Source organism: Microtus oregoni, unplaced genomic scaffold (genome assembly GCF_018167655.1).
Source record: "Microtus oregoni isolate MIOR12 unplaced genomic scaffold, Mior012 000028F_ref0000031, whole genome shotgun sequence".
Classification (NCBI taxonomy): Eukaryota; Metazoa; Chordata; class Mammalia; order Rodentia; family Cricetidae; genus Microtus; species Microtus oregoni.
The window spans coordinates 824,462-850,043 of record NW_024543087.1 but is presented as its reverse complement, the minus strand read 5'-3'; the positions used below and the strand labels follow the sequence as shown (position 1 = coordinate 850,043).

The 25,582-nt window shown below is 45.5% G+C and overlaps 1 protein-coding gene across 2 annotated transcripts in view; it reads left to right on the top strand.

Annotated features, from left to right (window-relative positions):
* Positions 1-25,582, top strand: part of Limd1 (LIM domain containing 1) — a 54,942-nt gene that overhangs the window by 26,704 nt on the left and 2,656 nt on the right. For both annotated transcript variants that reach the window (XM_041677388.1, XM_041677387.1), the window contains 5 exons: positions 15,950-16,017; positions 16,709-16,771; positions 23,548-23,678; positions 24,101-24,152; positions 24,492-24,560. In XM_041677388.1, the coding sequence (XP_041533322.1) occupies positions 15,950-16,017; positions 16,709-16,771; positions 23,548-23,678; positions 24,101-24,152; positions 24,492-24,560 (383 nt within the window). The remainder of the gene's footprint in view (positions 1-15,949; positions 16,018-16,708; positions 16,772-23,547; positions 23,679-24,100; positions 24,153-24,491; positions 24,561-25,582) is intronic.

Genomic DNA, 25,582 nt, shown 5'->3' with positions numbered 1-25,582 from the left:
ACACTGTGTCTCCCCACCTCAGTTAACCTGATCTAGGAACTTCCCTCACTGATGCGCTAAGAGGTTTGCATCCCAGGTGATTCTACATCTTGTCAAATTGATAACCAAAAATAATCATTATAAATACTGTGTGTTTCATTTCAGAAGCTTCTGGGGTGAGGTGGGTCAGGGCGAAGGCCAGGTGGGCCTGCTTACCACTGCTTGACCTGGTAGACTTCCCTCAGGTTCCCAGGCTAATGCTGGTTAAGACACACTAGCCTGCCACTATACTGACAGTCCCCAGGATTTTTAACCCTCACTCTTCCATTCCACTGCAGTTTCTCCTAAAACATGCTTGCAAGCTCAAGGTCTGTGCATTTATCATTGTTTAGTTTTTAGGGGAAAATTCGGAAAACCTGAGATGGATCAGCAATTCTCCTGCATGTCCTGAGTTGCCAGGTCTCTGAGTCTTCCTGCTTTCCTGGTCTCTGACTCTCCCTTCCTTCTTTGTCTCTGGGCTCTGTTGCACTCTGAGATGGGGCAGGCAATCTCTTGTGTTTCTAGAGTCATGGGATCTCTCAGTCTCCAGGCTGTCTTGTGTCTGAGGTTGAGCATGTGACTTATACACAACAATGTGAGCTGTGTCTGCTAGAGATGCAGATATTTCTTACTGCTGTGGAGACTGACCGGTTTTGCATCTACTAAGCGACTTTTTTCCTTCAGCACGCCTGATGTCCATGATATACATGGCGTTTGCATTCTCACAGTAGCATATACCAGTGCGCTCATTAGTTGAATTATTATTTGACCTGTGACTGTTGTTTGTCTATATGGACATTGTCACCGAGTCTCTTTAAAATTTATTTTTAAGGGGCTGAGGATATAGTTCAGTTGGTAGAGTTCTTGCCTGGCATGCATTGAAGTCCTGGGTTCAAGTCCCAGTACCACAAAAATTAGGTGTGACGCGAACACCTATAATCAGTCCTATCAGGCAGATCAAGAGTTCAAGGTCATCCTTAGCTATATAGTGAGTTCAGGGATAACCTGGGCAGCACGTTCAAAAGAAAAATTATCTTTGGTCTTTGGCTTTTCCAAGTGTTTTTCTTTTATTTTTGAAATTATATTATAATCATTTTATATACCTTTACTTTTTACAGTTCATATTTATTTACATTATTTCTCCCTTCCCTTTCCTCTCCCCAAACCCTTTCATATACCCCTCCTTGCAATCTTTCAAATTCATGGCTTCTGTTTTTCATTAAATGCTGTTACATATGCCTGCCAGTGTGGGTGTGTATTCCTACGTTATTTAGTTTGTATAATATTACTTCTATTTCGTATTTTTGTTTTTAGGACTGACCGTTTGCTGTTGAGTGACCAATTGGTGTGCTCTTCCCTGAGAAAACTAATAACCGTTTCTTAATATTTGCTCTGTTTACCAGAGAAAAGAAACATAACAAGTAGAGATTTTCCCTCCCCTTTCTTCCTTTTTTTTTCTTTTTCTTAATCTCAGGCAGTTACTGTTTGAACTAGGAAAGGACTATGGGGGTCTGCTGTAACAAAGCCATCTTCCCTTTTTTTTCTTTTTCTTAATCTCAGGCAGTTACTGTTTGAATTAGGAAAGGACTATGGGGGTCTGCTGTAACAAAGCCACCATGGACCAAGTGGCTGCGTTGACTGCTCACAGTGGAAACTGGGAAGCCAAGGTCAGGCACCGGCATATTTGGTTTGGTGTGACCTGCTTCCTGGTTCACAGATGGCCTTCCTGGAGTCCTCACAGGAGAGGGATGAAAGCTCTCAGAAGGAGCTTCTCTGAGTCATCCCAGAGCTCTGGCCTCCTTCACAAGGTTTCATCTCCCAATGCCTGTCTCCTAGTATGAGCACCTTGGAGATTCACATATAATAGGGGAACACAGACATCCAGCCATTTTTACCTGTGGCCATTTGAATAGCATCTATTCCTTAGTGGACTTTTTAGACTGCCTCAAGTGGTGGCACATAGACAGACACTTGTGGACGTAGGTGGACCCGGGCTCTTTTTAAGTTTTGAATATAACTTACATTGTATTCTGCCTTGGGTGTCTTTCTCCTCCAAAATTCAAGTTGACATGCAATGGCCAGAGTTATTGTTGACAGCATTCAGAGGTGAGGGCCTTTGGGTAGTGATTAGGCTTCGTTGGGCTTATGAGGATGGAGCTCCCCAAATGCTTTATAAGAAGAGGACAGATCTCTGTCATTCTGAAATGCCTTGTCTACCTTTACTTTGTACTATCTCTAAAGTCCCCTTTAGCAAGAAAACCTTCTTTAAGTGTAGCCTTTCCAATTGGCTGTGAACCGAATAAACTTTTTTCTTTCTAAATTATCCACTCTGGGGAATTTAGTTATAGCATAGAAAACAGACTAAGACAAAATGACAACTTAAAAGAGTATGGCCACGTTGCCTCCTTGCTGGGCCCTTGTCCCAGCATTAAAGGAGGAGTCAGATGACCACAGTGCTAGTTGGAAGACCCTGCACAGCAATCCCATGGTCAGGGAGCCACAGTGCGCACGCTCTATTCTGAGCATTGGTCAGAAGGTCTCGTATCTTCGTAGAAATGAGAGGCTGTCAGCAGGCTCCCTCTCGCCCACTCTGTGTTTGGGGAGCTACACACAAGGCATTCCACCAAGACTCAGGCAGACCTTTGCCTTTCTAGGACTGAGCGCCATGGCCGGTCCTCATGCACAAACTTGCACATTCACCCACCTCTTGATGAGTTACTGTGTTTAGTTCATTTTTAGATCTGAGAACCACATGGTAACTACAGAGAACAATTTAAAGACAGAAGACGCCTGCTGCTTTAGCCTTATAGTGCATCTGTCTTCTCTTGGGTGTTTCCCTTCCAATTTTTATCCACATTTGCACATTTTTCAGAGTTGTGACCAAAATATACCCATAGTGCATCCTCTTTTTATTTAGCAGCTGCAACTGTACTCACGTGGTAATCCACTTAGTCACACCACAGCCTTACGGCATTTAGCTCCTTTTGGCGTATGAGTTATTGCGTTTTTTCCCCCTCACTGAGCTGTTTCCTCGGAGTTCCTTCCCAGAAGTCAGCATTCAGGGAGTGGACATGTGAGCATCTGCATGGGTTGTTCAAGTTCTGTTGTTTCTTGATGAGCTCCTTAGCCCTTGAGGGTTCGGTTGCCATGGAGATATGTACCGCAGTTTTACTTCTCTTTCCTCATGCCCTACCCACCCATGGTGGCTGTGGCCCTAACAGGAGGCTCTTGGGAAGCTGTTGGTTCACGAAAGTGAGAGTGTTCTAGGCAGTGCTGGCTCACACAATCTAGAAACTTGGCTAGTGGGGTGCTAGCACTCATCTGTGGTAGTGGTGGGCTTGGGTGAGAAGACAGGAGTGTGCTGACTTGTGGGGATCATGTGGATCCCCTTTGGCACTTTCTGGAATAGGCTACAAAGGGGGAATGGGGGCAAGGCCTTATATAATCACCCCAGCCAGTTAGGGTCAGAAAAAGTAAGTTGTTGTTGTTGTTGTTGTTGTTGCCGGGGTTGGAGTGTATGTGCATGTTTGTGTGGTAGATGTCCACCTTGATTTTTTTCTCCTTCTACATTTATTTTGTGTGGGTGAGTGGGTGGGGCTGCACATACCACAGCACACTTGTAGAATAACGTGTAGGAGTTGGTTCTCCTTTTTCACCATGTGACTTCTGGAGATCAGACTTGAGTCATCAAGCTTAGTGGCCAGCATAGTTTAACCACTAAACTGAGCTTTTTCGCAGTGGTCCATCCATCTTGTCTTTTGAGACAAGATTTCTCATTAGCCTTCAATTAGGCTAGGCTGCTGGCCAGTGAGTCCCCTGGATTGTCTGTCTCCAAATCCCTGGCATTGGGGTTATAGCACTCTACAGTGCCTGATTTTTATTTATTTATTTATTTATTTAATTTTTTAATGTGAATTTGGAGATCAGACTCAGGTCTTAATGTTGACACAGCAAGAACCTTCCCAAATGAATCATCTCCCGAGTCCAAGAAGGTTCTTGTTATCCATTTTCTTTTCCTTACAAATTCTCAAACGGCCCCTCTGGGACCCTTTTCCTTGACTTTTTAAGTGCTTGCCAACACAGCTTTGGAAACACTCACATATTCTGAGTTTGTGGAGGTTGAACCAACAAATTTGTGGCAAGCCCATAAAGCCTCACAGGAGGCCCTTCCTGTAACATTCCTAGGTAATTCCAAGCTGTCACTTCTAGCTTACCTTGGGTGGGATGCCTCACCAAATCCTTGTCATAGGCCAGGGAGTTCTGCTCTTGCCCTCATTTTACAGCCCAGCCTGGCTTGTTAATTATGTCATCCCAGACAGCTTGATCGTCTCTTCATCCAGAACCCTGTGGATCCTCAACCCTTCTTCCTCCCTCCTGAGCTCAGCTCCCTTTGCTGAGAGAATATACCAACCAAAGGAGGAGGCTGGCACTGGGTAACCATTGTGCCTTGACTTTCTGGTCAAGCCATTGATTCAGTCAGACAACAGGCTTGGTGTGCAGCCCCTCTGAAGGGGGTGAGGAAAGTGGCCTAGACTAGAGCTAAGGCAGTGGTCCTCAGGAATGAGAAGCTCTTCCTGTAGGAGACAGAAGGATGCAGGTCTGGTCTTTGTGGCCTTTGAGTCCCCACTTGTCCCAGCATTCTTCACTGTGTTCAGCACTTACGTGTGAGCTGAGTGAGTCAGACAGATTTTAGAACACTGAAGGTCAAGAATGTGAGAAGGGGAGAGTAGGCAGGCAGGGTGAGGAAGCGGTGAGTGAGGGAAAGAACCCAAACAGGCTGGGGCTGGGCAGGAGACACAAGATGGGCGACCAGGACCTGGTGTGTTTTCAGGGTCCCCGTGTTCATCTCAGGGGCACAGATGAGGCTAGGACCAGGCATGGTTCTCTAGGCTAGACTTGGATGACCCAGAGACTGTGAAGTCCTCAACTGTGAGAGATGATCCTGTTCTTCATGCTTGCTACGTGTAATTTAGTCTGGGGGCTTCGGAAATACATCCAGAAGTTGCTTTGGTGAAACCTCTATTTGCTGCTGCGTCTCCATTTTAAGAACCTCCTATTAAACAGTTGTGTGGAAATAGTCATCTTTTCCCTGTCTGCTCAGACCAGAGGTGGCACCTTGTGTGCCCCCGTGTCCCCTGCCTCTTTGACTTTAAGGAGAGTCTCTCATGCCTCAGATATCACGTCAGGTCCTGGAGTTCCACTCTTGGGTGTCCTTGGCTCTCTCAGTTGTCCAAGTGGCCTTCCCCTCTCGGTGTCTGAGATGTCCTCTTAAATATTTGTTCTCCCTCTGGTTCTTTTCCTTTCCCCTTTCCTGGCACCTTCATTGACATCTCTGCACCTGCTCGTGGGGATATATGTCTCCTTAGTGCTGTTGTAACGTGTGTCGCCGTGAAGTCCTCACCCCATCGTGCCTGTCTGCTACCTCCCAGCCATACTCATTTCATACAAGGGGATGTGGGGCCTCAGCATGAGTGAGGAGTTGGGAAAGGCTCAAGTTTAGGTGGCCCACAGCTCATGTTGTTACTACTTACTGCATTTGTGGTCCTGACCTCCTCTGTGAGTGGCTTACAGCCTCAAGGAGCGTGTTATAACACAGGCTTCCTGGCTCCCCTGCAGAGATGATTCTTGACACATGCCCAAAGGCTCACATCCATGGTCAGCATCCCTAGGGCTCACCTCAGGCTCCTAGTAACTTGGTCTGTGTCCACGGAGTTGGCCTTACTTATCGTCTATCTTGTAGACTTCCAGCCCTCCGGCTCCTCCTCCACTGCAGACCTGCACTGTTCACAGCAGCAGCCATTAGCCACTTGTGGCTTCAGAGCCCCTGAAATGAGGCTAAGGTGACCGAGGCACTGAATCTTTCATCTAACTCAAACTGTAACATGCAGTCAGTGGCTACTGTATTGAAGAGTGCATGTTAAAACCTCTGTTTTTTGCACCTTTTAAAATCAGAGTTCATTTGTTAATGAGAAATTATCAGTGAAGTTTATTATCATATTTTCTACATGTTTTCTACATCACAAATTTAGTATAGTTACATTGTAAAAAAGAAAAATGCACATGGAAGCAGACTCCCATGTAGCTCAGTACCAGGAATAAACAGAAAACACCTGTACTTGTGGGGACGTTGTTTTTCCCCTGTGAAAATCCTGATATGTGCTCGCTTTTATACCCATTTTTTTTTTCACTTAGAAGGATGCCCGACATCCTGCCTCTTACTTCACCGTCCTCAGAGCCTCCTGCTGCATTAGATCCTGTCAACCTGATGACTCAAAACCAGCACAGCCTTCTGGCCAGTTAGAAACTAGAGGGGAAGAGATCTTCCTGTGTAGTCCAGGAAGGGGCGGGACTCAGCATCCAGGAACCCGCTAGGCTTTCAGGGCACTGAGCAGCCTGGGAGCCTGGCAAATACAGAGCCCATAGGAGTAGCCAGAGCAAGGCCACTCCACACCACAACACTCCCTGCAGTGGCCACTGCCCAGCCCTGTACCACTGGACACTGAGAAGGGATTAGAGACATGGAACCTATGGACAAAGAAGAAAATAGTGGCGGGTCTGATTATTTTCCTTCAGTAGGTTTCATTTGCAGAAGCGGAAAGTCACTAAGGGACCTGACCTTGGTAACTTATGACAGTGACCTAACAGGAGCTGGCACTGTGCTGGGCTTCCTCTCTGCCAGCTTTCCTAGTTTTGTCATTTCCAGTTGCTAGAGAAAGAGCTAGAATCTCTTTCTTGGAAAAAGACAAGGACAAAGGCAAGACAACTCCAGGCAAGGGGTTTCCACCTTTCTGCCCTAGATCTTGGCTTACCAGGGCCAGGGGAGACTGTGAAGTGCAAGTGAGACCTGCTTATCTGAGCTTAATCAATACGGTTGATTGGCCAGGCATCATGGCTCACACCTGTTATCCCAGCAATCAGAAGGCTTAGGCAGGAAGATTGAGGGTTCCAGGCTAGCTGAGCTAGAGTAACATGCTGTCTCCAACAGTAGCAACAACAAAATAAAGTATTTTCCCTGTCTTACTTTGTTATTAGCAGTATGCTTAGGAACTCAGCTATTCTGGGAAAAGCTGTTTGAAGCAGATCATCTGAGTTTTGTGCTGACACAATACTCTCCTTACAGTTGACCGTTAAGTCCTTGGAATGTCCATGTTTGAGATAGTCTTTCTCTTAGCCCAGGCTGAGCTTGAATTGAATTTGCTGTGTAAGGTTGTGGCAATCCTTCTCTCTCAGCCTCCTGGATGCTGGGATTATAGGTGTGGACCACCATACTTGTCTTGGAACTGAGTTGTTTTAAAATTTATTCATTTATTCTCTCTCTCTCTCTCTCTCTCTCTCTCTCTCTCTCTCTCTCTCTGTGGTGTTTCTCTGTTTAGCAGCCTTGGCTGTCCTGAAACTCGCTTTGTAGACCAGGCTGGCCTTGAACTCACAGAGATCCACCTGCCTCTGCCTCCCGAGTGCTGGGATGAAAGGCGTGCGCCACCACGCCCCACACAGAACTGAACTTTTATTGTTACTTTATTTTGATTACGTTTTAATGGAAATAGCCACGTGTCTATTAGCCACTGTGGACAACAGACATAAGCTAATCTAGATGACTGCTAATGTTTACTTCCTTTTCTCAGGAACTCATCTCCTTGCTGGGGAACCTTTGCATTTTCCCCATCAAGGAGATATTTGTAGTGAAGCCTTAGCTAACGACCAAACGCTTTGTCAGACTCTGTCCTGTCGTTCCTGTTTCTTAAAGGGAGAATGGTGTCACTGCAAGCCTTGTTTTGCTTTTCACATGAGATGGCCTCTGTGTGACACTGTCAGTGGCATCCCTGTCACTCATCCATACTGCTTTTCTATTAAAGTAATCTGAAGACAAATGTGAAATATTTATTCACTTTATGTACAGGAAGTAGTTTGGAATGGTTTTTCTATGCATTTATCAGTAAATATTTTATAAACTATGTAGTAATAGAAAAATTAAGACCCCCTTTAACTTATATTCCCTAACTCAGGGAAGTCATTATTTGGGGCACTGCTAGTGTTTATATCTCCAGCTATGTCCTTCTGGGGGGAGGAGTCCTGTTATGAGAGCTTTTTTTTTTCTTTTTTAAGACAGGGTCTCACTTAGTCCAAGCTGACCCTAAACTTTTGAAATAGCCGAGACTGGCCTTGAATTCCTAATCTTTCTGTCTCCATCTCCTAAGTGCTTGGATTGCAGGAATGTATCACCATACCCAGCTGGAAAACAGGGGACTCTGAGTCTAGAATTCCAAGGCTGTGGCACTGATCTCCACCCTGACGTGTGTGATTGATGCTCACCATCCAATATTATGATTGTGACCACAGCACATTACACCTGGTGAAATCCTGGCTCAGAGGAAGGTCAGAGACATCCTGGCCCAGTGGTTCTCAGTGGTCCTTGGATTGGTCCGTCATTGGTAGCTGGAACTTACAGAAACAGAAACTCTGGAATGGGGCTGGCACTAACGGATCCATAGGTGGTATGTGGGGTGGGAGGGTATATGCACATGTGATGGAGGAAGGTCATTGGCTAATAAAGGCACTGCCCTGGCCCATTTTATTGGTTAGAGGATAGGTGGGAGGAGTAAACAGATCAAAATGCTGGGAGGAAGAGGAAGTGAGCTCAGAGACTCCACAGCTCTCTCGGGAGCAGACGCCTGAGAGAGACGCCATGCCCCACTCAGGGCATGAAGCTCCGACCCAGGATGGACTAGGCTAGAATCTTCCCGGTAAGACCGGTTCTCACAGATTATTAGAGATGGGTTGATCAGGATGTGAGAATTAGCCTGTAAGTGCTAGAGCTAAAGGGCCAAGCAGTGCTTAAAAGAATACAGTGTCTGTGTAATTATTTTGGGGCATAAGCTAGCTGAGCGGGCGGCTGGGGTGCTGGGGAAGCGGCCCCGCCGCCCCCTATTACTTCACACATGTATGTTTACAGATGTGACTCCGTGTGCCTGTGCAGAGGACATTTGATATTCTTTCTGTTGTGTCCTGCCTTGTTTTCTTCAGACAGGGTCTCTCACTGAACCTGAAGCTAGGTTGGTAGCCAACAAGCCCTGCTATTCCTCCTGTCTTTACCATACCTCAGACCTTGTATTACCAGTGTGTGCATAGCAGCACCCAGCTTTTAACCTGAGTTCTGGAGACGGGAACTCACGTCTTTGTGCCTGTACAGCAAGTAGTCTTTCTCTCCTGGTCACCTCCATAGCCCACACACAGGCTGTTTTAAAGCGTCCTGAAGCTGGCTCACCGTGTGTTTGCTCTGTCCTCTGTCTGTCAGCAGTCACAGCTCCTTGATGGCAGGCCTCTAAGGATGAGCCGCTATAGGAGGAAAAACTGTGGCCCATCTCACTGCCTAGAAGAGCAGAGTGGAGATGAGATTTCTCTGTTGATACCAAGAGATCCAACATCTTCCCTGTAATGGAATAAAGTGTGTGATCTCCCAAACTTTATGTTGCACCCCTAATCCCAGTGTGATGGTGTTTCAGGGTAGTATATTGGGGAGGTCATGCCCTTAGATGAGAATAGAGAGATAGGTAGTTTTCTTGGAACCACGTGAGGACCAAACAAGAAGACAGCTGAGAGCCCAACCCTGCTGATGTAGAGCTGGGGAAAATGTCCCTGGCAAAGGCTGCTTGACAATACAGATGTCCTACAGCCTTGTGGTCTCAGGGCCCATCAAGTACTTGTTATACTTTTAACTGTTAAAGTTACTTTAATTAAATTCATGTGTAGACAGCCATGCATGGATATAGGTACCTGCTCCTCCCCCATGTCCCACACTCTGAGAGATAATCCCTACGGAACAGAAATGAGAGATTGTGTCGAGTGAAGAGACTGTTACCTTTGCCCTGGGGAGATCTGTATTTGAATATCAGCTCTAATATTTTGAGCTCGAGGCTTTAAGTTGGACTTCTTTAGTATTTATTTACCCATCAAAGGAAGACACAGTAAACATGTAGTAAGTTAGACGCAGATGTCTAAAGGGGGTCGCATTATTGCAAGATTGGAAAATAATCCATGTTACCTCCTGTTACCCCTACCAGTCTGGGGCTCTCCTCGGTGGATTTCCCCAGTCTGTCCTGCTCCTGCCTGGGTTTAGTACCACCTAGTGGTAGCTCTGTGCTCTAACTGTGAGTATATATGAGCTGGATCAAGCTTTCTCTTCTTGCCCTCAAGACTGGCTGATTGCTGTTTCCTGACTTGCCTGTCTCCTTTTATCCCTCTCTTCTCTAAACAGGTAGCAGTTTTACCTTGCCTTCACGGGTGAGTTAGAGGCAGTCTTTCCCTATGCAAGTATGTATTATTGGAAAATTCGGATTACATTTACCTGTGACAGAATTGAGTAAAAAATACTGTAAATAGTGAAAGCTTCATTTGCTTTCACTGAGGATGGGAGAATGTGGATTTGTGTTCTACAAGAATTAGGAGTGTGGGGTGGCCTAAAGAAGCCGCTGATCAGGCACCTTCGGAATCGGTTAAAGCTGCCCACTTGCTACTTGGATGAACCTAGAATCCCTCATTTATGACATAAAGATCATAGCATTTAACTAAATCACCATGTTTTGGGTTGGGGTATAGCTCAGCAGTCATATACGAGGCGCTGTGTTCCATACCATTACTGGAGGGAAAGTGTGTTTTTAAGAAGAAAAGGAAACCCCCAGCGTTGAGAGTGATCTTGAGGTGTGGCTTCATGCTACTCCCAGAAGGGATCCATTCTGGTACTGCCGCTGTGTTCGTGGATAGTAATAGGTACTGCCGCTGTGTTCGTGGATAGTAATAGGCACTGCCGCTGTGTTCATGGATAGTAATAGGTACTGCCGCTGTGTTCGTGGATAGTAATAGGCATGCATTCTATTTCTGCTTCAGTCTAGGGAATCCTTCCCCCAACCCGGAATCTGGAGTAGAAGATGAGTGTGAGCAGTGAGAGAAAAGGACTATTAGTTCCCTGGAAGGCAGGTGACAAGACAGTCAGCAGTGGACATGTGCAACGAGGCTCACAGCTGCGCCTTAAGATGTACAAAGCTTGGGCAAAGGACCTGAGTTCGGTCCTAGCACACATTTTAGGCAGCTCACAACTGCCTGCACCTCTGATTCCAGTGGCTCTAATATCCATCGACCTCCCTGGGCCCTTAATGCATGGCATATCTATATATATGTATACACATATATACATATACACACAGGCACACACACGTACACAAAATTTTTAAAAATAAAAAAAATCTGTAAAAATTAGAAAAACTATACAAAGGCTTGAAAAACCTTGACACATAAAAGACAATAGGCAGGTGGTATTTTTTTTCCTCCCTCTGACAAAAAACAAGCAAGTAAATTTGAAGGTTGTATCTGGTTTCTAAACTGAAGTGAGGACCCATTTCTACCCTCTTAGGTCTCTGGAGTGCTTACCGTTTAAATTGACAATAGAGAAAAACCAGACATGGAGAAAACTAGCTCTGAGCTTTTCCCTGACCCTTCCTGTCTGGGCACAAGACTTTTCAGCCCAGGGCTGGCAGGAAAAGCAATTGTCTAGTCAGCTGGTGTTTTGTTTGTTTATTGGTTGGTTGGTTCCTTTTTATTGTTGTTGTTTTGTTTTTTTGAGATGGGGTTTTATTATATTGGAACCCGTCCTGGAACTAGCTCTTATAGAGCAGGCTTGCCCTGAACTCACAGAAATCCACCTGCCTCTGCCTTCCGAGTGCTGGGATTAAAGGCATGCACCACCACTTGGCTGCCAGCTGGTGATTTTTAAGATGATCAGTACTTAATATTCAAGACTATCCAGGGCTACCACCTAGTGAGTTCAGGACCAACCTGAGCTACATGGCAAGACCTTGTCTTAAAAAAAGAAATCAAAGTAATGCCTGCCTGTTGTTAATCATTTGGTGAAACGTAGGAAAGAGGAAAGTACAAACCCATCCATTCTGCAGGTGCTCAGGGATTGATTCTTTACATGGTTGGGACATTTAAATCTTACTTTTCTTTTTCTCTTCACATCACAGTATGTTTTTAAAAATAAATAACATGGTCTTTTAAAAATTAAATAAGTATTTTTATACATAATTCTAAAAATAAAACTTTTTTTTTTTTTTTGGTTTTTTGAGACAGGGTTTCTCTGTGTAGCCCTGGTTGGCTGTCCTGGAACTCGCTTTGTAAACCAGGCTGGCCTCAAACTCACTGTGATCTGCCTGCCTCTGCCTCTCGAGTGCTTGGGATTGGAGGCGTGCGCCACCACCGCCAGGCCAAAAGTGAACTTTCTAATACCAATTGTCAAGTACTTTAGAAGTACATCAAGTAGCATTTCCATATTAATTTCCACCACCGCTGGCCACTATTCCCCTTCTTCCTGCTGTGTATCAGCGGAGTGCTCACAGAAAGGAATCGTGCTATGAATACACAGGTCCAGCTTGCTGTCTTCACTCACTGATGTATTCTGTCTTTTTATAGCACAAACATCTTCTGGTGCCATTAAAACATTATTCATCTGGTATTTTAAAAGGCTACATAACAGCTCATCAGTTAGATACACTCTGTTTTATGTAATCCTTCCTTTGAGTAAATATTTATCGACATTTTTTTATTCTGTCCAAGAGCCAAGTCTCAGCCTCATAGAGTCAAGATAAACATCTTAAAGTTTCCTTTCCAGGAAGAGTTTGTCACTTTACACTTTATTCAGTAGCGTAGGAAAATATACAGTGACAGGGATCATGAACACTTCATAATCTTTGATGATGTTACAACCCCCCCCCCATTTCTGTTTGTTTGCACACTAGGAGATTTAATACTTTTGCATATTAATGGTTTTTATGGGTTTTAGGAAAGAACTACTCTTTCCTCTATTTTTTTTTATGTATATGGGTGTTTTGCCTACATGTATGTAAGTATGTGTACTACCTTCATGCATGGAGGCCGGAAGAGGGTGTTAGATTCCCTGGAACTGGAGTTACTACTTGCTGTGAGCCTGGGAATGGAACCTGAGTCCTCCCCAAGAGCATTAAGTTCTCTTAACTGCTGAGCCATCGCCCCAGGTCCTCTACACCTATTCAAACCAAGTATTGGTTTCTAGCTCAGGCCGAGCGGTGTTTGAGATGAAGTCCTATTTCCTTGCTCCCTCTAGTGTTCCACCTGCAACCACAGCTCCTGTGACCTTTGGTTCCATCTCTAACTGGTTCATTCTCTGGGAAGTCAAGTACAAATCAGGGAAAGAGGAGTACTCCATAGACCAGCTTGGACTAGGACTTAGTGAACAGTGTGTGACTTGATGGAGGACAAGTGTCAGCCTCTGGATACTGCATGTTTAATTAATGATATGTATAGATCCAGTTTTTTAGCTTTGATCAATGTTTAGTGTCACATCCATTCAATATAATTATAGGTCCTTCTTGGGTTTATAGCTTTTCCATCTGCAGGGCATTGAAGGTGCTTTGGTTTTATCTGTAGAGCATGTGTCCTTGTGCATGTGGATCTCAGGGCTTTTGGCTCCTGGCAGGTGGCTCTCGGAGTGGCTACTTCCTTGATTACTTTTGCAGTGGGTACCAGATTTGCTAAAGTTTTTTTTTTTTTTTTTTTTTTTTTTTTTTTTTTTTTTTTTTTTTTTTTTTTGCTGGGTATGTTGGCCCACTACTTTAATCCCAGCACCTGGGATGCAGTCTGGAGAATATGAGTTGGAGACCAACCTAGTCTACAAACTTAGCTCCAGGCTAGCTGGGGCTACATGGTAAGCTAGGCCAGGCTAGCTGGGGCTACATGGTAAGACCTTGTCTCAATTTTCCTTTCTTCTTTTGATGTGATTTTTATGAAGATTTTGCTAGGTAGCTTGGACTGAATTTGAACTTCGGATCCTCCTGCCTCTCCTTCTTACTGGGTGCTGGGATTAAAGGTAGGTTTCACCCAGCCAGATTTATTACTTTGCCAATTTTTGAGATAAAGATAGAATTTTATTCTGGTTCTAATTTACATTCTCTTGAGTACAGATGGAATTGACTTCTTTCTATTATGTGATAATATTAGGTTGCTATTAATATGAGATTATTGTGAAGATAGTGTAACACCTTCTCTTTCTGCTGCTGCTTCTCGCCTTCCTTCGAACTCAATACTTCTCCCTCCTTAGCCTCCTCAATGCTGGGGTGACAGGCCTGTGCCACCATGCCTTGTGACATTGGTGATTTTGCTGTTAGGGTAGGTCCTTGACCCCGGGATCTTGATTCTATCCAGTGCAAGAAGTCATTAGGCTTTTGGGACTTCCAGGAGCCTGTGGTCTGTCTATAGTTGGACACTAGAGGCATATCATACAAAAAAAGTGTTGATTGAGGAGGATGTTTTCCTTTTGTATGTTTGTTTGTTTTTCGAGACAAAGTTTCTCTGTGTAACATCCCTGACTGTCCTGGACCTTGCTTTGTAGACCAGGCTGACCTCTAACTCAAAGAGATCCTCCTGCCTCTGCCTCCCAAGGGCTGGGATTAAAGGCGGGCACCACTATGCCCAACTGAGAATGTTTTTCTAATCAGTGTTTCAGTTTTGTAGAATCAGAAGTCTAATCTAAGAGTTGATGCTTTGAAGTCCCATACACCAGACCACACCACTCCTATCAAGAGAAAACACAACACATCCTTCCCTTGTGGCTTTTTTTTTTTTTTAAAGACAGGGTTTCTCAGTAGCTTTAGAGCCTACCCTGGAACTAGCTCTTGTAGACCACGCTGGCCTTGAACTCACAGTGATCTGCCTGCCTCTGCCTCCCTGGTGCTGGGATTAAAGGTGTGTGCCACCTCCCCCCCAGTCCTTATGGCTTTTTAAAAAATATTTATTTATTATGTATACAATATTCTGTCTGTGTGTATGTCTGCAGGCCAGAAGAGGGCACCAGACCTTATTACAAATGGTTGTGAGCCACCATGTGGTTGCTGGGACTTGAACTCAGGACCTTTGGAAGAGCAGGCAATGCTCTTAACCACTGAGCCATCTCTCCAGACCCCCTTATGGCTTTTTATACTTAACCATTTTATAGCATTCTGGTAGGCTGTCCTGGGTAACTGTCCTTCGTAGCATGAATAATAAAAACCCAGAGACAGATTTTGGGGTTCAAGCTGAAGATCAGAAAAGCAAAGCAGCCAGCCACTAGCTCTTACCTCTACCTCAGACTGAAATGGTGATCCTGCCTCCATTAATCCTCAGACTGAGACTGAGCTGAGAGCTGTCTTTTCCCATCTTAATTCCTCTCTAGTGCTGGGATTAAAGGCATGCACCACCACTGCCTGGCCTGTATGACTGACTGGTGTGGCTGCTTTGCCCTCTGATCTTCAGGCAAGCTTTATTTATTAAAACACAAATAATACAGAGCTAGTTCCAGGACAGGCTCCAAAGCCACAGAGAAACCCTGTCTCGAAAAACCAAAATAAATAAATAAATAAATAATAATAATAATAATAAATAAATAAAAATAAAAAACACAAATAATATACCACTATAGTCCTTAGTGCCTCAGGAGAGGCTGCTGCCAGTGCCCTGTGCTGGCGTGTGTCTCCTCTGTCCTATCACCAAGGTTCACTGACATTTTCTAAGCAGAAAGGAAGTTCTAGAAGGAGATGTATGGTGAACCCCAAGTTGGTTTCAAGTCTTTCTGTTAAACAGCACCAGTCAGGGGACCCTTCTTCCTGGACTTGGTCTGTTCTTTGCTGAGGGCCACACTGTCACGCATTATGTACGTAGGCTGGCAAACTTGTGGTGATCCTCCTGTCTTTGCCTCTCAAAATGCTAGGATATAGGTGTCCAGCACTACATCCAACTAATATTATCCTTTAATAACAAACTATCAACAGTCAGCATCTCTTGTGTGGTTAGAGCCAGGGGCCCTCTCTTTAAAACTGTCTTTATTATGAATTAACCTTTTTCCTTTTACCCCATCTTCCTGTTTTTACTTCAGGCCGGAAGTTAAGAGGAAAAGCCTTCTATTTTGTCAACGGCAAAGTATTCTGCGAGGAAGACTTTTTGGTGAGTATATAACCCAGACTGTATAGGGTGAGGGTGGGTTAGGACAGGAGGAGCCTGAGAGGCCCAGATGGCAGGAGTTTGTTCCTCTGCACTCCTGGTAGTACTGGGAGAGGCCATTTCCTCCTGGTGGATGCCTGGGTAACTTCAGTCCTGAAGTAGAAGACAAGCCCCAAAGCTTTATACATGTACAAATGTGCCCTCCCCACCCCATCGCTGCCTGCTCCATCCCACCCCCGTGTGTGTGTGTGTGTGTGTGTGTGTGTGTGTGTGTGTGTGTGTGAGAGAGAGAGAGAGAGAGAGAGAGAGAGAGAGAGAGAGAGTATGAGACCATGTGCTGTCTTCAGAGCCCTGAAAAAGCATGTTAGGATACAGATGCCAGGACCTAGCCCTATATCCAGCTTAGTAAGTCTGAGGTGGAGTCCGTAAACTTAATTTATTCCACATTTCCAAGTGATTCTAAGGATCTTGTTTAGTGACTCTTTGAGATGACTGATTTAAGCCTCTCTGAGGTCATCTGTCATACCAAGCATGACACAGTGTGGGGCCCAGATGCAGTCACTGGGGTGGGTGGCCCAGGACTGCCTGTGACTCAGCAGCACACCCTCAGGGGAACCACAGTTTTCTCAGAAATCCCTCACCATTCGCTGCTGGAGGGGAGGCGGCTGAATCATCTCTTTTCTCTTCTCTGTAGTACTCTGGCTTTCAGCAGTCTGCCGACAGGTGTTTCCTTTGTGGCCATCTGATCATGGACATGGTGAGTGTTGCTCAGCAAGATGGTAGCACCTTGGAAGGAGGCTAAAAAACAAGCTAATAATTGAACACAATGTTTTCTTTCTGGTTTGTGGTCACTGCTGCTGGTTTTATTTAAAGAAGTCCTTGCCCAGGGCAGCCACTTCTCTAACATAAGCTGTTGTTGGCTTGGACAATGCAATTTTAACCATGCTTGCTGGAGTGATTCTGCCCACACTGGCCTTCCTTTGATTTCTCTGTGATCCTCGCCTTTCCCAGTGAGGTGCTGGGAGCATCTGGCTGTACTTGCAGAAATCCCAGCTACATTGGAACTGGATACAGTCAGATGAATGTGTTTCTTCCTTCCAGCACAAGCCATTCCTAAGAAAACTTTTGGCATTAGATAGACAGGATCCAGGTTTTCAATATCCCATTCTGTGCTTAGCCTCTGGCTCTTTTAGATTGTCTGGGTCTCAGTCTTTGTTTCATAAGTAAGAATAGCAACAAATTGTTTACCACTGGAAACTGGCCTTTAAGAATTTAAGAGCTGGGGATATAATTCATTGTCAGAATTATGATCTACTATGCATATGCCTCTGGGCTCCATCCTTAATACTGGGAGAAAAACAAAAACAAAAAATGGTCAGCTATATTGGTTACTCAGAGGCCAACAACTGGTTGAAGTCACTCCCTGGGTTCTTGACTTATGTCTTTGTTTGTTTTTGTTTTTGTGTTTCAAGACAGGGTTTCTCTGTATCTTTGGAGCTTGTCCTGGAGCTAGCTCTTGTAGACCAGGTTGGCCTCAAACTCAGAGATCTGCCTGCCTCTGCCTTCCGAGTGCTGGGACTAAAGGCGTGTGCCACCACCACCCAGCCCTTGGCTTATGTGCAGTTTGGCCCTAGTGGAGGATTCCTCTGGGGAGTGTTCAGGTTATGGCAGCCAGTCTTTTCTGGACTGGGAAGTAGCGCTGTGCTTGCAGAGCAAGCCCAAGGCTCTGAGTTCAGTCCTAGTGGTAGGAAGAAATTCTGGTCATAGCAAATGGTGGTCCTGATATAATTTCAGCTGGAAACATTCACTCCTTTGTGCTTATGACTTAACTCCATTCTGGAGAAGGGAACTGCCAATCCTTGTTATGTTTTCTTTTTATTAAGAAAAAACTCAGAGCCAGGTGGTGGTGGTGTGTGCCTTTAATCCCAGCACTTGGGGCGGGGGTGCGCAGAGGCTGGCAGATCTCTGTGAGTTGGAGGCCAGCCTGGTCTACAGAGTGAGTTCCAGGACAGGAGCCATAGCTACACAGAGAAGCCCTGACTCAGAACAAAAGAAAAAAAATGCAATAACTCAGAATAAAAGGCACAAATCTTAAGTGAAGTTTTACATGTGTACCTACCCATGTAACCATATCCCAAATTAAGGTGCAAGACATTGTCTGAACCTCGTAAGATACCCCTTGCTTCTTTCCACTTGAAATCCTTATCCACAGAGGCCAATACTGTTCCTGGATCCATTGTCATCTGTGTTTGCTGGTTTCAGAACATCACACAAGTTGAACTGGAGAGCCGTTCTAGGGCTTGTCATTCCTCACTTAGAAATGTGAGACAGATACTGGGGTTTAAGCTGAAGAGCAGCAAGGGAAACATTCAAGCCACCAGAGAAGTCTTACCTCTACCAGGACTGGGGACTGCAGACCCTGAGCCTCTGTCTCGCCTCTCCCCCATTTTATATTCCCCTCCAGTGCTGGCATTAAAGGCATGTGACTCTCTAGTACTGAGATTAAAGGTGTGTGCCACCACTGCCTGGCCTCTAGTGGCTTAGTTTTGCCCTCTGAATTCCAGGCAAGCTTTATTTATTAAAACATAAATAAAATATCCCTATATGTCATGAGCTAGATAGTGATGATGTAATCCTTTAATCCCAACACTCAGGAGGCAGAAGCAGGCAAATCTCTGAATTTGAGGCCAGCCTGGTCTACCTAGTGAGTTCCAGGATGGTCAAGGCTACACAGAGAAACCCGTCTAAAAAAAAAAAGTCATAATGAGATTTCACACACATTGGTCTCTATAAAAGTAGTTTGTTTTTCTTTCCTTTTTTAAAAAAATTATTATGTATAGTGTTCTGCCTGTGTGTATGCCTACAGGCCAGAAGAGGCCACAAGATCTCATTATAGATGGTTGTGAGCCACCATGTTGTTATTAGGAATTGAACTCAGGATTCTGGAAGAGCAACAAGTGCTCCTAACAGCTGAGCCATCTCTCCAGCCCTTGTTTTTATTTCTAAGTAGATTTTATTGTATGGTATGAAATTGGGTGTTTACTATTTTTGAGTTACTTGTACATAAAGCTTCTACCACTTCAGAGCACTCTTGTGCATGTGGTTTTTGTTTTTCCCTTTGTTTTGTTTTGTTTTGAGATGGTCTTATGTAGCCCAGGCTGATCTCAAACTTGCTAAGCGGCTTAGATTACTTTAAACTTCTGATTTTCCTGCCTCTGCTTCTGAATGATAGGATTACAGGCATGTATCACCGCTGGCTATATGTGGTGCTAGTTTTGTTGTTGTTGTTGTTGGTAGTGGTGGTGGTGGTGGTGGTGGTGTGTGTGTGTGTGTTATTTTGATTTTTTGAAACACTATGTAGTCTTGGCCTCGCTATATAGACCAGGCTAGTATCAAACTCATAGAGATACACCTGCATCTTCCTCCTGGGATTAAAGGAATGTCCTACAATGTCTGGTCTGGTGCTGGGTTGCTGGATATTGAACCCTGGACCTCATGCATGCTAGGCAAGCAGTCTACCAACTGAGCTACATTCTCAGTCCTTATACACGTCTTTGGTGGATGTGCTTTCTTTCTGGTTATAACTAACATTTATGAAGCAACAGTGAACCGAACCCTCCTGCTGATGAGGAGAACCCGCTGTCATCTAGGCCTTGAACGTAGCCCAGCTTAACCCCGTGACAGCTGTGGCCTCACTGCTAGCCAAAGCCTCCCTGGGCATCTTAATGACTTTTTTATTGTTATGAAAAAACACCATGACCAAGCAAACTTATAGAAGAAACAGTTTACTGGAGCCTTACAATTCCAGAGGATGAGTTCATGAATATAGACCAGTTCAGCCTGGTCTATACACGAGGCCAAGAATACATAGTGAATCTTTGCAAGGACCATGACAGTAGACAGGCAGATTGGTACTGAAGTTTATTTACTTACATCTTTGTCTAAAAGTAGGAGGGAGAGAGAGCTAACTGGGACTGACCCTGGCTTTAGAAGCCTCAAAGACACCCCCAGTGACACACCTCCCAAATCCCTCCAAAACTGTTTCATCAACTAGAGATCAAGCATCCAAATACATGAGTCTATGGGAGTCATTTTCATTCAAACCACCACACTGAGGAATGTGACTTTTTTTGCCCATTTCTCTCTCTCTCTCTCTCTCTCTCTCTCTCTCTCTCTCTCTCTGTGTGTGTGTGTGTGTGCAGACATGCCATATCCATATACCTGTCTGCATAAGAGTGATTCCCAGCTTTAAGAATAAATAAAAAATAATTCTCATCTGCTGCCAAGAATTCTAATAATGTAGAGTACTTTAAAACATTTTCTTGAAAAACATTTTTATTTTTTTAAAAATTGTGTGTATGCATGTGTGTCTGTGAGGTGATATGTGTAAATTCCATTGTCCTTGTATGTATATATGTCTGCATTAGTATGTGCACATGTATATGAGTGTTCACAGAGATCAGAGGAGGGTATCAGGATCCCTGGAGCTGAAGTTATAGGTGGTTGTGAGTCACGAGATGTGGGTGCTAGGAACTGAACTCAGGTCCTCTCTCTTTTTTTTTTTTTTTCGTTTTTTTTTCGAGACAGGGTTTCTCTGTGGTTTTGGAGCCTGTCCTGGAACTAGCTCTTGTAGACCAGGCTGGTCTCGAACTCACAGAGATCCGCCTGCCTCTGCCTCCCGAGTGCTGGGATTAAAGGCGTGCGCCACCACCGCCCGGCTTCAGGTCCTCTCTTTTAACTAGTGAGACATCTCTTCCCCATAAAGACTCTTGCAGACACCCACTTAGCTCTAAAGCAGAGCCCCAGCTATCCAACTCTGTATAAAATATCTGTTTGAAAATACTGTTTTTTTTAAAAAAAAAAAAAAGTATTATATTCTGAAATAGGCTCCATTCTTCAATGCCAGAATTTGAAAAGCTCGCCAGGATGTAGCAAAATGGTATCTTCTTTCAATCTGACTTTAGAAGCAGTGGACTATGTCAATCTAAGAATCTCTTTTCACCTTTGAGAGGAAGTGCATTCTGATTGCCAAGTGGACTTTGGCAAGTGTTCCTCTTTGGCAGTTTGCTGCAGGTGAAGGGTTTTAGAGGCAGTAAAACCCAGGAGGGAAGGAGGAAGTGTGAGAGCCAAGCTGAAACAGCAGTCCTCTTGTGCTGGCTGTGGAGTGTGTTATGAAGTTATCTACTCAGACTTCCAGTGGAAGGACCTGGATCCTAGCGCATCTCTCAGAGCGTTTCCAGGTTCCAGGTCCCCTTCCTTAGGCCTGTTGGATGGCTCTCTGCATGGCTTAATACCTGCTGTTGGTTACTGCTCCTTGTGTTCCCTGCAGACTGGGATTGGGGGTGCTCCTGTTCATGGTGATGTCATAGTTTTGTTATTTTTGCTGTTTTATGGCCCAGACAATTGCAGAGGTAAATCTCTCACTGAATCAGCAAAGATGCTTTCCACTGCAGATTACAGAAAACTCTGACTCCTATAGCATGCATCTAGTCTTCCTTCCTTCCTTCTTCCTTCCTTCCTTCCTTCCTTCCTTCCTTCCTTCTTTCTTCCTTCCTTTCTCCTTTCTTCCTTTCCCTTTTTCTTTCTTTCTTCTTTTTTAGACAGGGTTTCTCTGTGTAGCCCTGGCTGTCCTAGAACATGATCTGTAGATCAGACTGGCCTGGAACTCAAAGAGATCCGCCTGCCTCTGCCCCCTGAGTGCTAGGATTAAAGGCATGCGCCACCACCACCAGGGGCATCTCACCATCTTAAGACACCTGCTAGACATTACACCTGGTGATTCTGAATGAGGAGATCTGGGGTGGGGTCTGAGAATGTGCTTTTTTTTTTTAAAACCAAGCTCCCAGGTAGTGCTAAAGTTGCAGATGCAGGGACCACACTTTGTGAACAGGACTTTATAGGACTAGGCGATAAGTCAGCCATTGCCGGTAAGTTCTGTTACTGACCCACTGACCTCGCCAAAGATGTCCCTTCCTTCCTTGTTCTCCTTTCTGTTTCCCCTCTTTCTTTTCTTCTATTTCCTCTCTCCTCTCAATGCCTCTTCTCCTTCTTTCTCCTTCTTCCCTCCCCTGCTCTCCTCCTCTCTCTCCTCCACCCTGTCCCCCTTCCTGCTCCTCTTCCCTCTTCTCTCCTCTGCTCCCTTTCCCTTTCCTCCCTCCCCTCTCCTTTCTCCTCAACACCCTCTTACCCTCTTTCTTCCTTTGTCTCTTCCCCTCAACTCCCTCTTCCCTCCCCTCCCCTCCCTTCTCCTCCCCATCTCCTCTCCTTTCCCCCCACCTTACTGCTTCCTTTCCTCCCCTCTCCTCACTTCCCCTCCCCTGGACTTCTCTTTTCTCTGTTTGCCCTCCTCTCCTCCTCCCTTCTCATCCCTCCTCTCCTCTCCTCACTTCCCCTCCCCTGGACTTCCCCTCTCTCTGTTTGCCCTCCTCTCCTCCTCCCTTCTCATCCTTCCTCCCCTCTCCTCACTTCCCCTCTCTCTGTTTGCCCTCCTCTCCTCCTCCCTTCTCATCCCTCCTCTCCTCTCCTCACTTCCCCTCCCCTGGACTTCCCCTCTCTTTGTTTGCCCTCCTCTCCTCCTCCCTTCTCATCCCCCCTCCCCTCTCCTCACTTCCCCTCCCCTGGACTTCCCTTTTCTCTGTTTGCCCTCCTCTCCTCTGTGTCTTAGTATTTTGTTTCGGAAAGGCTCTGGTAGTTCAAGGCATCACACCCAAATCAAATGACACAGAGAGGAAGGGAAAGCCCTTTGGTCTTTTCCTTCATTTTGTTTTAAAAACAAGGACAACACTGGGCGGTGGTAGCACACGAGCCAGGTGGTGGTGCACGCCTTTAATCCCAGCACTGAGGAGGCAGAGGCAGGTGGATCTCTGTGAGTTTGAGGCCAACCTGGTCTATAAGAGTTAGTTCCAGAACAGGCTCCAAAGCTACAGAGAAATCCTGTCTCGAAAATCAACCAACAACAACAACAACAACAAAAAACCCACAAACAAACAAAAACAACCCAGCAAAGGGACTTAGTCTGCTACACTTGGATCTGAGATGATCAGGGCTCCAGCCAGGTGTCTAGATTGTCACACTGTAGAATCAAAGCTGAATGGAAGGGTCCAGGAGTCAGTGTTAGGAGGTTTTGTCCAAGTTCTCCAAGTTCCATCTGGAATGCTTGCTGCTTTCCATATCAGGATAGATTCTTTTTAGCTGGTTTACCCAGAAGTTTTCATCCCAGGACAGGGTTAGCCCTGCCTAGCATGGCTTTTTAGGAAGGAACGAGTTTCTGCTATGAGTGGGGATCAGGCAGGAGCTTTTCATCTCCTCCCCTTCGGCAGCTGAGAATTTGCGAAGGTCCCTGTGTGATCCTCTCCTATCCACACGGCTGAGCAGACCAGCCCTCTCTTGACCTCTGTTCAGGCGAAACTCTGGGCTAGGTGGAGCCTGTGCTATGGTGCAGCTGTACGTGTGGCCCCTCAACTTACGTGTTCCTCTTTCTTCATGCTCCTTCCTTCCCTTCATCTCTGTGAGTTTTTTCCTTTGTGTCCTCAGATCCTGCAGGCCCTAGGGAAGTCCTATCACCCTGGCTGTTTCCGCTGTGTCATCTGTAATGAGTGTCTGGATGGGGTGCCTTTCACCGTGGACTCCGAGAACAAGATCTACTGTGTCCGGGATTACCACAAGTAAGGAGAGAGGAAGGGAGTAGATGGCAACCTTACACAGGCCCCACTGAGCTCAGCAGAATGGAAGGTTGTAGGAACTCTTTAAAAGTTTGTTTGGTGATAAAGCAGAACACAAAACTGTAATCAGAGGAATCCAGCAAGCCCATGACTCCAGCTTTGACCAATTTCCCCAGGCACCAAATCAGGCTTAGCTCCTACCACTCTGCTTATTCAACCATCCCAGCTGTGACAGGAGCAAACAGCCAGCTTCATCTTTATTCTTAGGGGAGCAGGAAGCAGCCAGGAATAATGTTCATATTCCAAAAAGTGAGTCCAGGGCCACATAACCCTGAGTGCTAGCCATGGAAGGCCCTGGCAGGCCCTTGTTGGCATTCATATTCTGATAACAAGTGTGTACTGTGTTCCCTCTTTTTCTCCTGCAGGGTGCTGGCCCCAAAGTGCGCAGCCTGTGGGCTTCCCATCCTTCCACCAGAGGTGAGATGCTTTTCTCGATCTGCTCCTAGGTCTTCTTGACTCACTCAGAAGGCCTGTAACCTGTTCTTACACCTTTCAGGGTAACCCTCCAGTGCCCAGTACTATCCCTTTGTCTTGCACTGGCTTCCTAGCTCCGTGTGCTTCTTGTGCCTGTTTGTCCCAAGAACCAGGCCAAACTGTCTTAGATTAGAGCAAGAGAATACTTGTCTTTTATTCACTTTTTAAAAATAAATATCCCTGAAACCGTGTCTCAGTGAATAAAATAGAGAATGGAGGAGGAAGACATAAGCCTCTGACTTTTACATGCATGTGCACACCTGTGCTTTTCTTTTGTCCCAGGGCTCAGATGAGACCATCCGTGTTGTGTCCATGGACAGAGACTACCACGTGGAGTGCTACCACTGTGAGGTAGGCCCCCCATCTCCATCCCCAGAGCCTACCTTTAAAGGCCTCCTGTGTCATGGGACTAGTGTGGTCACCAAATCTCTCTGAGGTCTGTTCTCCAGGAGCTGATTTATGGGGGTAATAACAAATGTTTTGGGTGGAGGTCTATGTCATTTTCTGCAAATTCAAAACTAGAAAGTTCTGAAGCTTGCAGTTGTCATCCCTGAAGCTACAGAACTCGGAATTTTGTGTAGCATGGGGCTCAGAGTCAGACCGTCACTTAGGGGTATAATGAGGATGGTGAGGGTGGGGGAGATGATCTTCCATCCTGGGTACCGAATGCTCTGTCTGTCAGAAGCTTCTGTCTGAACTGAGCCCTGGAAATCCAGGAGATTATACCCACGGTGGGTATAAAGCTGTGGGGGGGGGGGGGGCTGCTCTCTGTGCCCCTTGTGATATCCATAGGTGCTGCATGACTGCAAGAAAAGCTAGAGGTCACTGCACCAGCTCCAGCCACACCGAGTGCATTCATCCTTACAGTTAGACTCCATTCACTTGTGGTCTTGTAGGTAGGGAGAGCAGCGAGTATTGGTAGCATGTGGACAGGTCTTCAGTGGATGCTAGCACTGAAGAAGCAGATGGGCTCATGCTGGTGGTACATCATGAGTCTGGAGAAGACAGTGAAGACTTAACAATCTTCTCTGCACATTCATGACCCTGGTTGACCATAGAAATACAAGTGCCTCGCCCAGCGGTAATGGCAGAGGCAGGCAAATCTCTTGAGGTCAAGGCCAGCCTGGTCTACAGAGCAAGTTCCAGGATGGCCAGGGCTACAAAGAGAAAACTTGTCTCCAAAAAGCAAAACAACAACAAAAAATATGAGTGCCACAATTGAAATTATGTGTGTCTCTTCCTTTTCTAGTAGCCATAGTTGAATAGTTGGAAGAAACAGGTTGGGGATGCTGGTGATGCGATTCTAGTGGTAGAGTTCTTGCCTACCATGGGTTCAGAATGAAGCATCTCAAAAACTAGGAGTGGTGGTTCAT